Source organism: Anas acuta, chromosome 1, assembly GCF_963932015.1.
Source record: "Anas acuta chromosome 1, bAnaAcu1.1, whole genome shotgun sequence".
Taxonomy (NCBI): Eukaryota; Metazoa; Chordata; class Aves; order Anseriformes; family Anatidae; genus Anas; species Anas acuta.
The window spans coordinates 85,823,514-85,840,159 of NC_088979.1; the positions used below are offsets into that span (position 1 = coordinate 85,823,514).

At 38.1% G+C, this 16,646-nt stretch overlaps 1 protein-coding gene across 3 annotated transcripts in view; it reads left to right on the forward strand.

Annotated features, from left to right (window-relative positions):
• Nucleotides 1-16,646, forward strand: part of TMEM47 (transmembrane protein 47) — a 260,959-nt gene that overhangs the window by 14,057 nt on the left and 230,256 nt on the right. Inside the window, exons 2-5 of one of the 3 annotated variants that reach the window (XR_011097898.1) lie at nucleotides 513-653; nucleotides 3,980-6,010; nucleotides 6,086-6,131; nucleotides 9,612-9,831. Coding sequence is in view for 2 of the 3 variants with exons in the window: in XM_068686678.1 (XP_068542779.1) it covers nucleotides 513-653; nucleotides 9,612-9,790 (320 nt within the window). In the remaining variant the exon portion in view is untranslated. Of the gene's footprint in view, nucleotides 1-512; nucleotides 654-3,979; nucleotides 6,011-6,085; nucleotides 6,132-9,611; nucleotides 13,412-16,646 lie in introns of those variants that run through there. The other 2 variants (XM_068686678.1, XM_068686692.1) reach the window with 2 other exon arrangements.

Below are 16,646 nucleotides of genomic sequence, written 5' to 3' on the forward strand. Positions count from 1 at the left end.
TTATTTATTATTCCTGTTACATGGGCTTGCTACCTCTCAAGTGGATTGTATCCATGATCAGCCTCTGTGTATTTCCCTTCCTATGTCACCGTAATCAGTTCAAGCAGAGGTTTGAGTTTTACTCTGTTCTGTGAGAGACTTACAGCATTCTTGGGGTCAGCTAAGACATGCCAGCTAATCCTGGCCCAACCTCAATTTCTCATTCTAAATTGGACAAAGCCAAGGTACCAAATTATTCAATCTTCCTCAGCTGAAATCCCTATGAGGCCAACTAAGCCTTGAAAAACTGTGTGAGGTTGTTGCACTTTGCTGTTAAGTTGCATTTGTTGTGGAAAGGTGTTTGGCTAATTAGCAAAAAGAAATCCGAAAGAAAAAGTGCAGTTGTATATTTACCCAAACCTTGATGCAGGCTCTGTGTTCCTCGTATTCTGTTGTTTCTGCTGAGCCTATGGGCTTGTTTTGTTGCAACTGAATTGTTATTAGTTTTTTTTTTCTCTCTCTTTTTCCTATAGACTGGCAGATAGCTACTCTTGCTTTGCTGTTGGGTGGTGCTGCCATCATTCTCATAGCTTTCCTGGTTGGTCTGATCTCTATCTGTGTGGGATCTCGGAGGCGGTTCTACAGACCAGTTGCAGTCATGCTCTTTGCTGCAGGTAAGGAGTTTACCAGCACCATTATGAAAAGTGCATAAGGGCAGCTTTACTTGCATGAAATAAAATGTTCCTTGTACTGCATACCAATTCAGAAGCATTTGGTGTACCTCTTGACTGTTAAGTCCTGTGAGGTTTTTCAGGATACCAGTTTTACAAGGTATTAATAATTTTTGCAGTTGCACTTTTATAGTTCATAAACAATTTTTTATTCTTCTTATACTTCAGGTTTGGTGAAGTATATGCAGCGGGGAAAACTACAGAAAATAAATCCATTTAAGTACCATTTTTAGTCTGTTACTTTGTGCTGCTTGATGTCCCCATTTTTATTCTTCATGCAAAGCCCTTTCTGATATTTTAATGTTCTTCCTTTTACAATTTAAACTGGGAAAACTAATGCTCAGATGTGAAACCTTGAAGCCCTAAGTGTGAAAATAAATAGGATTATGTTGTGAGGTATTTATAGATGCTCCTGTGCCACTGGAGGAATTAATTTCATTGTGTCAGCTTGCTCACTTACTTATTAATTTAACAAGCTGTCACACTGTAGTCCCCGTTTGGTTTTAAAAACATCAGGATGGAACAGTTTACATAGACAATCACAAAATCTTAAGGGAGATGTATGCATCTGAATTGTCCCTAAAACTGGTCCAGTGTGGTATAATTACAGTATCAAATCATTTCCTTTCATACATTCTGGTATTTTGGGCCTTAGTCAGCATGGATGTTTCTATTTCTCCTGAGATTCACCAAGAAAAGTTTGTCTTCATCCTGTCACTCATATCTGCATTGGAGCTAGCAGCTTAAGCCCCTTCTGATAGCCTTTAATGAAGAGAGTGACAGAATGTAGTCTTCAGGATGTATTAAAAAAAGCCACGTACAAGTATATGAAAAGACAAACTCAGCACATGAAGGGCTGAGATTCAGAAATCAAAGAAAGCTCTGGGGAAGGCTACTGCTGCCCCCTGCTGTTTATGTTACTTTGACTGAACCACAGCATTTCAAGATGCGCTTTTATTTGCTCAAGAAATATAAGTAGGTTATATTTTATTCACTTTGAGAAGGTGAGTGCAAGGAAGGATCAGATTTTATGAACAGAAATTGAATCTTTTTGTTTCATGTGTTGTATTGCCGAGTTGACTGAATAAATAAAGGCACTTGTGCCATTACTTTAAATATCAGTACTAATTCTGAGATTATAAATCATTGGGCAGTTAACTCTGAAGTGATAAGGATTGCTGAGTTTATGTAGTTATTTCTTATTTGTCTTTTGATTTAAGTTATCATAACATTGTTTAGTGAATTAGGCGGCGTATATTTGAGCAATTACTATCTTGCCATATTGCTTAGTCAGTATACAGTTTGTATTTAAATAAAAAAAAAAATCCAAATATTACTGTTTTGTTTAAAGCTTAATCTGTTCTCGTGTGAATAAAATTAGTTCTACTATTTATTACAAAATTTAGAGGGGAGGGAAAGGTGGCAGTTTAGAACAGTAGAATATTCCTGGATGGAAGGTGCCCACAAGGATTGTTGAGTCCAACTCCTAGTTCCACACAGAACCACCCAAAAAAACAGACCCTATGTCTGAGACCATTGTCCAACCACTTCCTGAATCCCAGATGCAGATTCATGCCATTCTTTTGTGTCCTGTTGCTGTCACCAGAGAGGAGATCAGGTTTAATGCTTGCTTGAATCAGAAAGGAAAATGTATTAATCCTGTAGCTCATGAGTGGTGTCCATCTCTTTCCTTTGCTGTGTGTATGTATGCACACACTTGCATGTATTTTAAATAGCCCTGGCCTGAAGCCTGTAAAAGGAAAAGAGATGATGAGGCAAAGGCAGCCTGCCTCATTTGCGCCAGGGGAGTTTTAGGTTGGATCTTAGGAAGATCTTCTTTACCGAAAGGGTTGTTAGACATTGGAACAGGCTGCCCAGGGAAGTGGTGGAGTCACCATCCCTGGAAATCTTTAAAAGACGTTTAGATGTAGAGCTTAGGGATATGGTTTAGTGGGGACTGTTAGTGTTAGGTCAGAGGTTGGACTCGATGATCTTGAGGTCTCTTCCAACTTAGAAATTCTGTGATTCTGTGATTCTTCTTCATTATCTGGCAAGTCTGAGGCAAATTGTTTCAGGATTTGATGCTGACAATGTTGCCTTCATTTCCTATGGATTTTCTTTGCTTTCAGCTACTTTTTGAGATGAGTATGGACTTGCATATCTTGAGAGAATCACTTGAAGAATCCATCAGTGAAGAGGGAAAAGTTAAGGTTACAGCACAGTAAAGTTATGCAACCTGTGGATTTCACAGAACATCCACGAGGCTAGAAAACCCCTGTCCCATGAATCTTCTGACATCACAAAATATTTTGCCTGACTGATTATGAACACATCCCTCTGCTGCCTTGTGGTAGAAGGACACAGCATGAGTTGCCTAGATATATTAATGGTCTATGTGGGTGTCAGGTAGAAAACATCACAGTGTGGGAAAGAGAACCAAATGGAAAAGTGACCTCCAGGCACTTCAGAGTCTGAGCAGTTGGTTCCAGTCATTTCTCTTTCTTCTCGTTTTGATTTTTTTTTTCCCCCTCAGCTTTAGGTTTCATTTAGTGATTTTGTAGGTGAGGAAGATGAATGAGTTACTGAGGCTGAAAGAGGTGATAAACGGACAAAAAAAAAATCTACCTGGATACTGAGAATAAGCCATTGAATGATCAACAGAAGTGTGTGTTCAAAATACGTACTATCAGCTCTGTGTAATGGGAGAGGAGCAAGAATATCTCAGGTGATGGAAAAACGTACAGCATACAGAAAGGCAGAGTTGCAGGACACTTGTGTGGAGCTATCTTGGGTCCACTGGGGTTTATAAATATCTCACTGCTAGCCATCATGGTGGCTTGTTAATTTGTTGACTCGTGTCAGTGTGCTGTATGAAGGGATACAAAAAATCACTTAATTGAGCTTGGTAGACTTGGTGTCCTCGTACAGCTCTTCCCAGCATTTTTTGTCAAGTAGGGGTCAGTAGCATACATACTTGCTGGAATATTTAAATGCTTTTGATTCAAACCAGCTCTGAAAGCTGCATCCTCAAAGTGCTATGTCTAAGGTCATAAACTCATTAGTGTGAGGAGTCTCACAATATGGTTACCAGATAACTGACTGCTAACCAGGTAAAATTTTAGGAGTAGAAAGTAGAATTGTTGATTGCCTGAACAAAACAAAACAAAAAAAAGTCATTTAAAATGTGTTTGCTTTCACAGGCTCTGTTTTAACAGTGCTTTCTGAGGAGCTTGTGCTCTTACTGTCTTAAGAATTTCCTTCCTTTTCAGCCCATGAAGACACAAATTTGACTGACTGTGAAGTAATGAGGCTTCATATGGGTGACTTGTGTCAAAACAATTTTATTACCTTTTATGATTAGGTCTTAGAAGAACCTTTGAGGTCAGTAAGCTTTTAACACATTTTACATGATGTTCACATGATGTAAGCTAGGGAAATGGTGGTGAAGTGAAAATATGGGTGAGGGAGTAAAAGAATGACAAGCAGATAATATGTAGAGAATATGTATGTATCTTTACATTTTGATAGGGAGTCAGAGCACAGTTCTGCTGGATTAACTCCTGAGTTCTGTGCTATTATTTATAATGCTGTGAAACAGAATAAAAGAATACTTACCAAACTTGCAGTTAAATGAAGGTAGGAAAAAATACAGATGTGTTGGAAGACAAAATTCAATTTTGAGGAATTGTAAGAATGGTCTGAAAAAGTAGGACAAACTTTGGTAGGAGGAAGTGCACATAGCTACAAGAAATAAAAAATAAAAATAAAAAAAAATCAGATGAGCACAAAACAGCATCAAAGAAATCAGTTGACAGGATACTGTAGGTCATCTAGCATCTAGTCCAAACTCCTTGTTGAGGTTGTTGAGGGGCAGGATGGTCATTAACTTTAGGTCTGTCAGCTGTGGTTTTATCTTGACTAGTCTGAAAGATCTCAAAGGATAAGCTTGTACAACCCATTCAAGAACATTGTCCTGTTGCTGTACTGGCCTCCTTAAATTTTTTTTCCATGTGTCCATTCTGAATTGGTGAAACTAAAATTTCTGTCTCTTGACAACATCTTAAGTTTCCTGCCATTACAAAGAGTTTTGTTTCAGCATCTTTGTAGCTGCATTTTCAGGTAGATGTAGGCTGCATTGAAATTGCTCCTTAGCCTCCTCTTCATGTATCTAAATAAAGCTACCATCCTCTTCTTCCTCTTGAGGACAATTTGCTGTAGGCTTCAATCATTTTGGCACCTTTCTGTACCCTTGCCTGGTGAATCCCTGCTGACTGCTGAATGCCACCTTGTTCTGCAAAATGCTTGGAGGTGCACTCCAAGAATCACAGAATGGTCAAGGTTGGCATGGACCTCTGAAGATCACCTAGTCCAACTTCCCTGCCAAGCAGGATCACCTAGAGCACATTGCACAGGATGGCATCCAGGCAGATTTTAAATATCTCCAGAGAAGGAGACTCCACAACCTCTATGGGCAACCTCTTCCAGTGCTCTGTCACCTTCACAGTAAAGAAATGCCCTGTCATTTTCATCTGCAACTTCCTGTGCTTCAGTTTGTGTGCGTTGCTTCTCATCCTGTTGCTGGGCACTACTGAAAAGAGACTGGCTCCATGCTTTCAACACCCTCCCTTCAGATATTTATACACATTGATGAGGTCTCCCTTAAGTCTTCTCTTTTCCAGGCTAAACAGGCCCAGTTCTTTCAGCCTGTCCTCGTATAACGGGTGCTCCAGTCCTCTCATCATCTTCATAGTCCTCCTATGGACTCACTCTAGTAATTCTATGTCTCTGTTGTACTGAGGAGCGAGCCCAGATCTGGACACAGTAGTCCAGGTGTGGCCTCACCAGGGCTGAGTAGAGGGGGAGGATCACCTCTCTTGACCTACTAACAACATTCTTCTAAATGCACCCCAGGATACTGCTGGCCTTGTTGGCCACAAGGGCACATTGCTGACTCGTGATCAGCCAGTGTCCACCAGAATTCCCAGGTCCCTCTCTGCAGAGCTGCTCTCCAGCAGGTCACCCCCCAGCATGTACTAGTGCTTGGGGTTGTTCCTCCCTAGGTGCAGGAGCCTGCAATTGGCTTTGTTGAACTAGATGTACTAGAAGATGTACTTCATAAAGTTTCAAGGGATTGAGGTGATGCTGATAGACATTGATGCAACTTTGTCGTCTCTAACATGTTTCTGCATTTCTGACTGCCTTACTCCTTCCCAAAGGCTCCAAGACCCTGGAGATCTTGGAGAAGCATTCATTTTGCATCATCTCCCATTAGACTTGCTTTTCTGCCCATCATTGGACCAGTACATATTCTGAACTTCATTTTGCAACTAATGCACCTGTGGAAATTTATTACACTTTTTTTTGCCATTTCTTAGCTTGATGTTTGGCTTCAGCTGGGCTTCAGCCTTCCTGATTTTGTATGTAAGTACCAAAATAGTATTTTTATATTTCCCTCTCATTGTCTATCCTTGTTTCCTGCTTGTTTGCTCATTTCTTACACGTTTGTTGGAAAAATTCCCTGCTTGGCCAGCTGGGCATCCTGCTGAAATTCCTGGTCTTCGTCTGTAGTAGGGTGTCATATTCTAAGCTAGCAATATTTTAAAAGTTAGCATGGATCACCCCCCCTCCTCTTCATGCTCCTTCCCAATTTCTTGCACAGGTTGTATTAAGCACAAAAAGTTCCTAGACTGTTGTTGTATGTCAGTCTTTAAAACTGCAACGCCTATTGGTTACTAATAAAGTGTATGTGAATGAACAAGAGAAATGGTACAGAGAACTAGTCAGCACCACCATTTTTGTAAGAGACACCAATCAAAAAGCCCAATTTTAAGGATTTTTTTTAAACAGCAAATCTATTATAGTTAAAAATTTTAATGAAGGAAAAAGATGACTGAAATTCAGTTTTTCTAGTTTTAAAGGTTTTGTTGTGAGTTTTGCATGTTTAATGTGGTGAGTACTTACACTTCATGTAAATGAAGTAAAAGTATTCCTGTTCCTGTGTACTTGTCCTGTACTGTGTACTAGCCATAAAAATGTGTCTAAACTTAAAATGAATAGTCTAGTTTGAGCTGACTATTTTTTTTTTGAATAGAGATTTTAGGCGGATTTATTATTTATTTATTTTGCAGCCTTTTTCTACAGGGAAGAACTAGTATTTCTGAAAAAGCGTAGTACATACACTTCCTATGAGCAGGTCTCTTTAAATTTATTGGACGCGGATCAGTGCTTGCAGTCATTGGTTTCAACATCTTTTTGGGTCATACTGGTCATTTTTTGTAACTTCACTAACGTGTTTCTAGCCTATATTGGTCCCTTTCCATTTTGCAGGGAGCAACAATGATGGGAGATGTAAATAGTGCAAAGTGACAGCATTGTTATGTAGTGTGGTTGTTTCTGCTGGCCTGCTGATATCAGCACTTCCTTTGAAATTTTCAATAGTGTAGCTGAACCAGTAGTAGCAAATTCAGGATGCCTCACTATAAAAATGTCAAAAGTATGTGTTGTAGGCGTTGCTCTGTTAGCCACATGTTCCAGTAGAATCACTTTTTTTTTTCTTTTTACAAATCCAATCCATAGATTAAAATTCAGTATTAGATTGAGCAAAGGTAGGGAGCTTCCTTGGGTGCAACTTGATAGACACATGCACACCAATGGCTATTTCTGTATTGACCCAGCAGAGGTTCTGCAGCTTCAGTTCAGGAAGCCACTGAAGAACTTGCTTACACCTATTCATCTGAGGAAATTCTTTTGGACTTTGAATGGTCTTAAAGATGTGACTGAAAGTTGAGCATATGTTCAGGTGTTTTGGGGTATAACCATGTTCTCATTATACAGAATTAGAATGCATAATCTTTTCATAAGACTAGAAGCTTTCCCTGGTGTACCACATCAAAATTTCTCCAGTGTTGTGCAGTATTTTGTGAGCTGGCAGACAAAAAATATTAAAAAGAAATGACATAAAGTAACACTTCAATAACTTCAGAAATAAAATAAAATAAAAAATCCTGTGGGTTTTAGTACCCACAGCAGAAAATCCACTATCCAAACATTACTTTGATTGTGGGTCCCAAGAAAGAGTCCAAGTTGCTAACTGGATGTGAGAGGTGGGAGGGGGCATGAATTTCCAGCGGATGTTTTGCCATGATATCAGAGGGTGTATGATGAGCATTGGAAATCCTATCCCCATCCCAGTCCCCATCCAAAGGACAAGAAAGCGTTGGTCTCTAAGCACCTAATGAAAGATGACATTTGACAGCACTGAAGAGGGCATGTGGGAATGAAAAGGCGAATGATAGGTTTTGGGTGTGCAAAAAGTGTTTGACCAGCAGGAAAATATAATTAATATTATTTTATTTCACTGTAATTTCAAAAAAGCTTCTGTAGCCAAAAGTAGTCATACTTCTTATTTTCCACTGGCATTTTATTTTGACTTTTGGCTTTATAACAATTCACAATTTTTATATAAAGTAGTGTTTGTTCTTTTAACAATACCTGGTAAAGTCTTAAAAAATATATATAAATAAATAAAAATGAAGCAGTCAATGTTAAAGTAGTTATGGCATTATAACTAATTATACCATTGAACTTCGATCAGAGTATGTCTCAGGTCTGCAAATTCTTAAGAATGTGCTCAACTTTGTGGATGTGCTCACCGTCTGTAATTAGAAGGCTCGTAGCTTATGGGGGAAGTCATGGACTGAAGTCTTTAAAACCTGAATGTTCTAAATGCCGGAAGGGAGACTCATTTGAGGGATAAAAAGGTTGTTTTGTATGGTCCTATGATGTATAATTCCCATGATATTTGTTTGTAGATGGCAGAACTGGAAACCTAAAGAATCACCAAATCATCTCTATTGTTCTTGTCTTCAAATTAAGTGCAACTTTCACCTGCTTACCCTGGAAGCTATTGTCCCAATTATACTGTTAGCAGTATGCCTGATTACAAAAGAGAATAGACGCTGATCAGACTGAATTGTTTATGTGAAAACTGGGGTTTTTCATCTTGCACCTTCCTTTTCAGGTTACCGTATGTATTGTTTTGGTGTATCACAAAGGATGAATGATTTGATGAATTCCTCTGCAGAAGTGTGGATCAGATGGTGGGAAATTGGGCACTCTTAGGGGGGACAGTACTGTAGAAAGTGATGGTTTTTAAGCTCTTTCCTGCCTTGGATTTGATGTGTGTTATTAGTGGTTTTTTTTTGTTTGTTTTGTTTTGTTTTTTTTTTTTTCAAAATTAAGCATCTCTGACCCACCCACTAAATTCATAATGTGAGGAAATATTTTGCTGTTGAAAAGGTTAGCGATTGATCAAACTTCATGGATTCCTACTTATTCTGTGCAATAATATGATTAATTCAGATTACAGTATACAGTAATGCATCAAAAATATGTAATTCATTGAGTCTCCATGAACATAAATATGGATCACATACTACAATGAATTACTATTAGGATAAGTAAATAATTTGATTCTGAGCTTTATTTCTTAATATTCATTTATTCTTGCTTCTTGTTATTTTGACTTATTTATAATAGGTACGGAACAAATGATCTTAGATTTGTTGTTATGGAAGCAATAATGACTCCAGACTAAAATACAAAGAAGAGAGACAGAAAAGAATTGGAAAAAGATTGCTTTCACTGTTTATTTCTTGGGCATCTGGAGTATTATTTTTATACCATAGCAATATTGTTTTTCATCATCAAGGGAATATGCAAGAGCTGCTCTGTTTTCTGTGGAAGAAATGAAGGTTTATATATATATATATTACATATTGTATACAGTATTAATAGCAAAAATTGCACCAAGAGCATTTTGAAATGTGAATTTAAGTTATGTGATGGCTTTATGGAAATGAATTAAGGCTTCTTCTGACATTTGGTTTGTTTCTTTTTCAGTTGTTCTTCAGGTGTGCAGCTTAGTCCTCTACCCAATCAAGTTCATTGAAACAGTCAGCTTGAAAATATACCATGAGTTCAACTGGGGCTATGGCCTGGCTTGGGGTGCAACTATATTTTCATTTGGGGGTGCCATCCTTTATTGCCTGAACCCTAAGAACTATGAAGACTATTACTAGAATCATTTAATGGAAATAAAAATATCAAAAGGATTACCCCATCTTTTCTAACTCACAGTTTTTTTAGAACACTTGTGGAGCACCAGTCTGCTCTGTTGATAAAAATAGCCTTTGCCTTTTGGGTGTGAACACTGTAACCAGCTTTTACAACCATTTAGAAGAACTGCGAACACTAGGATTGCTGATCTTACATAGGCAGATGCTGCAAGCTGCTGATACATAGGCTTTGTTTTTCCTGACAACAAGCAAAGGATCTACGTGACAGCGATCATTGTGAGAAAACTAGTTGGAATGAAAATGCAAGGCCAGCATCTGCTATTGCCTTCAGGGGAGCAGCTGGTATAGTCTCCATTTAGAAGTTTCTCTGTATCATTGAGGATTCAAATGTCTGATAAGCAGGCAATGGCATCTTGTACAATAGGCTGTGTTGGCCCCTTATTACTTGCTCAAAAAAGCTCTTAAGGAATTAGTTGCAAGTAACTGTTGAGGACAGTGAATGTAACTGGTTAATGTCTTGTCTAATATCTGCATTCAACAGTCTTCTTGGAGAATGAAAAAAAAAAAGCAAACACACACACAGGATTTCATGAATTGGTAATTGGGTAATTGCCATCACCATGCCAGCTGTAGCAGATTGTTGAAGGAAGTCCAAACCTGGAGACATGTGCTTCTGACTGTGTGGTTGGAAGTTGTCTCAGCTCTGAGTATTTTGCTGGGAGGGTGGAAATAAGGGGGAGGACAAAAGACCATATACATCCCTAAGGCATCTAAAATGCATGAATAAATCGCAGTTTTCCTAAGTACCCTTTAACTTCTGAACATCAGCGTGAAAAAAAAATGAGTATGGAACAAGTTCAATTCTATTTTTGGAAGGTATTTGTTAGTATAAGTGAGTATACATAATACAAATATAAATACAAAGGGAGAAAGAGAATTAGTCTTTAAATTGTAATAAGAACTGTGATGCAGTGGTTAAAATACTAACTTTGTACACATTTCTGAGGGTCTTGGACTGGTACCCCCAGTCACGGTTGGCATTGCAAAATAAATATAAAATGGTTTGTCTTCTGTGTATGCCCTTGTACAGATTCTGTGTTATGGGAAATGCTTAAAAGTTCACATCAAGTTAAGGTACAAGTGGATGAAATAACTACTTGTTATTCCATATGTAATCTAATACTTATTAAAAACGTTTTATAAGGCTGTTGCAAAGGGGAAAAAAAATTGCCATTTTAAAAAAATCTAGTTAGGTTGCTACTGTTTCTGATCATCAAGAACATAGCTGAGACCCATTCATGTCCATATTAAAACATTAGCACTGCAGGAGCTACTCTCATGTTTTTAAAGGCTGAGTTTATAATGGGCTGGCTGATGATTATGTACACCTAATTACTCCTTGCTTAGTATGTTTCCCACTTAAAACATCTGGATATTGTACCCATTAAATGAAATCCAAGTTAAAATAGGGAGAATTTCTCAGTGTATTTAATCTGCATCACTTTTATTTTTGTTTACAATTTGCTTGTTTGGGTATTTTGAATTAATTATGAACATATTTTTATACAATTCTAATCTTTAGAAATAACTATTTTTTTTAATGGAGAAATTTAAAGTATATTCTATGTGGACCTCTGCAAAAGTGGATACACTGGGGTTGCATGTCCACCTCTGCACAAATGGTTTTGCTGGTTCCACAGAAAAGACTGCTGAATGACTCAATGTTAAGATCACAGTTGCAGTGTTAATGATTATGCCGCAGTTCTCAGGGAGCAGAGGCTCTGCATTGACCATGCTACCCTAGGACTGCCTCTAAGAAGCTGTTCTCAAAGTGTTGCTGCTGTACAGAAGTGATTTCTAAAACTCCAGGCCTCCCTGGAGCTAACCCTTCACTATCACAGAAAAATATTCTGTATCAGCGTTCCTTCCTGGACCAGTGGTGATTAATTAGATTAGACAGAGCAAAATGATAGCTTCACTTAAGAGGGATTGTATAGCAATGCCTAAAGAGGTAAAGGATGGAAGGAAGAAATAGGTCCGTTTATTTTGCAGGCACCCAAGAGCATTTGTAACATTTATTTTTTCTGAGACTGACTTAAGACAAATATTCAGTATGTAGTAAATTCTGTATCTTTCTGAACTGCTCTGTAGTTCTGCTTTTATTTAGCAGCATGGAGAACATTGTAGTTTGGCATGGGAATTAGGTTAATGTAGAGAGAAGTTCACTGTGAGAAGATTTCTATACCTTTCTAGGAGAATTGTGTTTTGATAGCAGTATTGCACGGTGTTTTGCCAATGCTGGCAAGAAGGTACAATACTGTAGTAGTAAATCTACAAAATTATCAAAACATTTTTTTCTTTATGTAGAGTTTGAGTGAAATTAAATGTGAGGCTTAAGGCATATGCAAGTTAATCGCAAGCACTCCTAAAGTCACATGGCTGTTAATACGAATGATGTTCAGGCAAAAAAAAAATATTACAAATGTGAATGCCTAAAGACAAGGTTCTTCATTCATATTTGGGTCAGAGATCTGATTTCAGCACCTGCTTTTCCTTTTGAACATAATTCAATCTATTAGGATGCACCTTGAGCTTCTCAGGTCCTTTTACTTGGACATCTAGTATTTGGATTTAGGTATCTACGTTTATCAGCTTGGAACCTCCCTTTAACTTTATGTTGCTACTTGAGTTCTTTTCCCACCCCCATTCCAATAATGGTAATTATTTTTCAGAACTGAACAAAAAGTAATTACACTTCTGATTTCTTTCTAGACACACAAACACACACAAAAAAAAAGGAAAATTGGTGTCTGAGTGTACGTACAACACATTAATCATTCTGAACATTATGCTTGTGTCATGCCATCGTTATTTCAGTTGTTTGACTTTGTCTCACTGTCAGGATGATTCTTTCACACAGCAAATCCCTTGTTTATCATTCAAATATATATGAATAAAGATATATATATATATAGCAAACTTGCAAGCAGGGCTAGTTATTTGTATTTTTTAGGCTTAAAGTATACCGTCCGGTGCTGACAAGTACCTAGCACCTCTTCTGGATTTCTTGCACAACTTCATTTAGCTTTTGTAAATTTTAAAAACAAATATAGAGACCTATGTGTTTGAGATATAAATGATATATATGGATTAGCATGTAACTGTATATTATTAAACATGCAATGAACTGACCCGTAAGTGAAATCTAATCTTATGGCTAGCAATGTAATTTATTCAGACTGTATTTTTGTACAGAGCAGTGCACACTAACCTATTGCCTCTGTGTCCTCTATAATGCCTAAAACTGTGCCTAGAAATTTAATTTGTCTTTAAATGAAAGAAAAAAAAAAGACAACTAAATGCTTCATGTTGTTGATGGTATTGATTTTTTTTTCTGATGTTGTTCTTTATTTATTTTTGAGAGATATATAGTATGTTTATTAAATGAATCCATCAAAATACGGTTCATTTTAAATGGTCATTATTAGCAGGGAAAGTTTTTTTTTTTAATCAAAACTTTTAAGTTTGCAGTTTTAATACCATTTCTGCATTTCACAATTTTTGTAGCTTACATGAAGTTATATGTGAAAAAGTAACAAATAAAAAATTGTTACACTAATCAAATGTGCCTGTTTCGTTCTGAGTGGAGTACTTGCACAGCTGAGACCAGCCTGAATTGGGCAGGCATCACTCTACATAGGCTCATGAATGGCCTTACTAAAGGAGTCTTATCAAACTACTCAGAGAGTGAGGGGGAGAGAGACAGGATCTTTTCCATGTAACCCCTCTATCTTGGCCGTAGAATAATATAGGATAGATATCCAGGTTTCACATAGCCCATAAATGCAGTTATTGTAACATCAGAAAACCAAATTGTTTTAAATGTGTTAAATAACAAGGTGATATGTTGAATCTTTACTCAGCACCTTGTTCCAGTGGGGAAACTTTTTCCTTATATACAGATTTTTTTTTTCACATTTCCAGTAACAGTAATTCTTTTTTTTTTTCTGTTTTGATTCTGAATGTTGTTACTTTTCACAATGAGGGGGGAAAAAAAAAAAGCACAACAGATACTGGTCTTGAGCTACTGCAAAAATGGAAAAGCATGTTTTATATACCAAAGATATGGTACTGTGATATTTTTACCATTCAGAAAGTTAATGTCATCTGTGCATCACTGGATACCTCTCACATAAGCAGGCAGCAATGTGAAGAAGGGGCAGCCAGTAGAAAACAACGTGAGAACTGGGGGCTGAAGTCTGTGGCTTTAGGGGACTATTGCAATGACTGAGTACAGGCATGAGGGTGGGGTGCACAAAGTGGAAATGAAGTAATGGAAAAGGAATTCAGAGCAGGGAGGGAGTAGGATGGGTGGTGTGGGGTAGAGGATGGGGATTGTCTGAAGATTTGTTTTCTTTTAAAATGTGAGTACAAAAAGAGAGGAAGTTCACAAATAACCAGGGACCTACAGCTACTGGAGAGTGAGAGAGCAAATTGGAGGGTGGGTGGAAGGTGTATTTCTTAAAATCTGCATTAAAATGTTCATTGTAGTGAGTGTGGTCTTAGGGGACATATTACTCAAAGGTTTGACCAGTGCTTAGAGCACAAACTTTGGGTCATCTGTGTGCCTACATGTTGACAACAGGGTCAGAGGGGCACACTGGCTTACCAAAGCAAGAAATTAAGTATAAGGCGAGAAGAATTTACTCTGTCTTTTCAAGTATGCTTAATGATATGAGCGCTGAGCTGGCATGCCCTTGGTGTATCAAAGATGTTCCAGCACACTTGGCAGTCAATCTGCATCTCACTACATTTGGTATCCACCATAAGCATAGACCTGTACTGTACCACCGAACCAGATGAAGTGTGGCTGAATGTATGGCATGCTGTGAGCAAGAGAAAATGTGTGGAGGATGGTGTATGAGCCCAGGTTTGTTTATATCAAAGTGAAGCTTAAACATGAGTAAGCAATAGAGCCCTTTATGGAAACAAATGACTTGACTCTACAAGTGAAGCTGAAAACTCCAGTGTACAAACTGAGGCAAAAGGAGTCAAAACAACGTGAATCTGCCCAGAGTGTACTGCTATGCTCACAGAACATCTTTTTGATCTATAAATTTAAATAAATCTAAAACTCTTTGGAACATTACAAAATCTTATTTTAAATTGATGTTTTAGGCATTTGTGGGCAAGGAGTTGTAAGTCTTGTATGTTTCTATACCTTTAAGGAGTACTTCCCAAGTGAATGTTTGTGTGTTAGATGTGTAGGTGTGATGGGATTTTGGAGATACAAAAAGATTTTTCTACTGTTTTAGTGACTTCCTGGCACTCTCTTGATGAAAAGAACTGCTATGCAGATTTTCAAAGAGACGGTAGCTTCAAAGAGGACTTTAAATCATTTAAGTATCCCCCAAAAATCTAGTGCTTGTCTGGAATGTGATATGACAAGCATGACATCCTACAAAAAAGCTAAGTTTCATGATCTGTTAATATTTTCACCATTTATTTATGTGCGAGGAGAAACACTGTATGCAGACAGCCAGACGAAAAAGTTTAGATGATTTCAAGGATCTTTTCCAACCTTCCAACCTATATGATTCTATGATGATAGAAACTGATAATTTTTCTAAGGAATATATGAATCTTCAGTGAATGAAGTATGGGTATTCAACTAGATTTTGAATTGTAATAGGAAGTCACAAAAGGTATAATCACTAATACCTGCTACCTGTTATCGTTCATTTTAATTCTCCCACCTTTTTTTCTCAGTCCATTTTCTTTTGCTTTTTCAGTTCTGTAATATTGTCCTACTATTCTATGGAACTGTAAGATTTAGTAGACAAATGAACCAGTATGACAGGCCTGCCATTTCAAGAAAATATCTGCATGTACACAGCTAGCCAGCATAGACAGCAGGTCTTTATTGTGGCCAGGAGCTAGCAGCAGGTTGCTGCTGATGATGCATTTACCTTGGTAGAAGCAGAATATCCTAGGACAGATAAAAGGTGATTTTGTGTTTCAGGAGTGGTATCTGACCTGGGTTGGTTTCTCATCTGTATCATTCTCATGCATGACTGCCTTGCAGCCTGACCCATGAGAGAGAGGGGAAAAAATCTGCACCTTTCACTCAAAGATGCTGAAAAGCAATATGGCTGAAACACTTGAAGTGTGAGTATTGGGACGGACAGAACTGTTTTGTGTATGTGAGCATGGTTACTTTAGCTGTACCATATGTCACACTGAAGAGGCTGTACAACAGTGCAGTAGGGAGAGAAGTTGTCAGTTTACATTTTGTGTTCTAGATTGGATCTAATCTTTTTCCGAAAGGAGACTGTCCTTCCCTTGGGTTAACCAGGCACACCTGATATGGATAGCAGTTTGGATTTCAGGATAAAATGAACAGAGAGAGAGGGAGAGAGAGAGAGGGTGTGAACAGGGAGGCTGCCATCCCACTTCAAGGTGGGAGACACCCCAGAGAAGTAAGAGACCTTCCCACCTGCAGAGGAAACAAACCCAGAGCCAAGTTTCAGGGGTGACAAATGTGATAAGACTCCCAAAAGATCTTCTAAGTTACTGTCAACTCTCTGTATAGCAGCTTTAGAGGCTTTTGTCAGCTCAAGCACTTGATAGGTTCCCATGCATGAAAAGTTACTGTGATGCTTTTGTTCTTGTCGGTGTCTTTGGGCACTGCAGAACCATCTAACCATCTCTGTACTGCATTGTGCACCACAGCTAAAACCCTGTCCTGAAGGGTGATGTGGCCCACTGTGAAATGAAACTTACAGGGCACGTTGTGGTTTGGGATGGTCCTCAGTCCTGCCACAGTTCTGTATTAGATGCCAAGAAGTCTTTGTCTCTT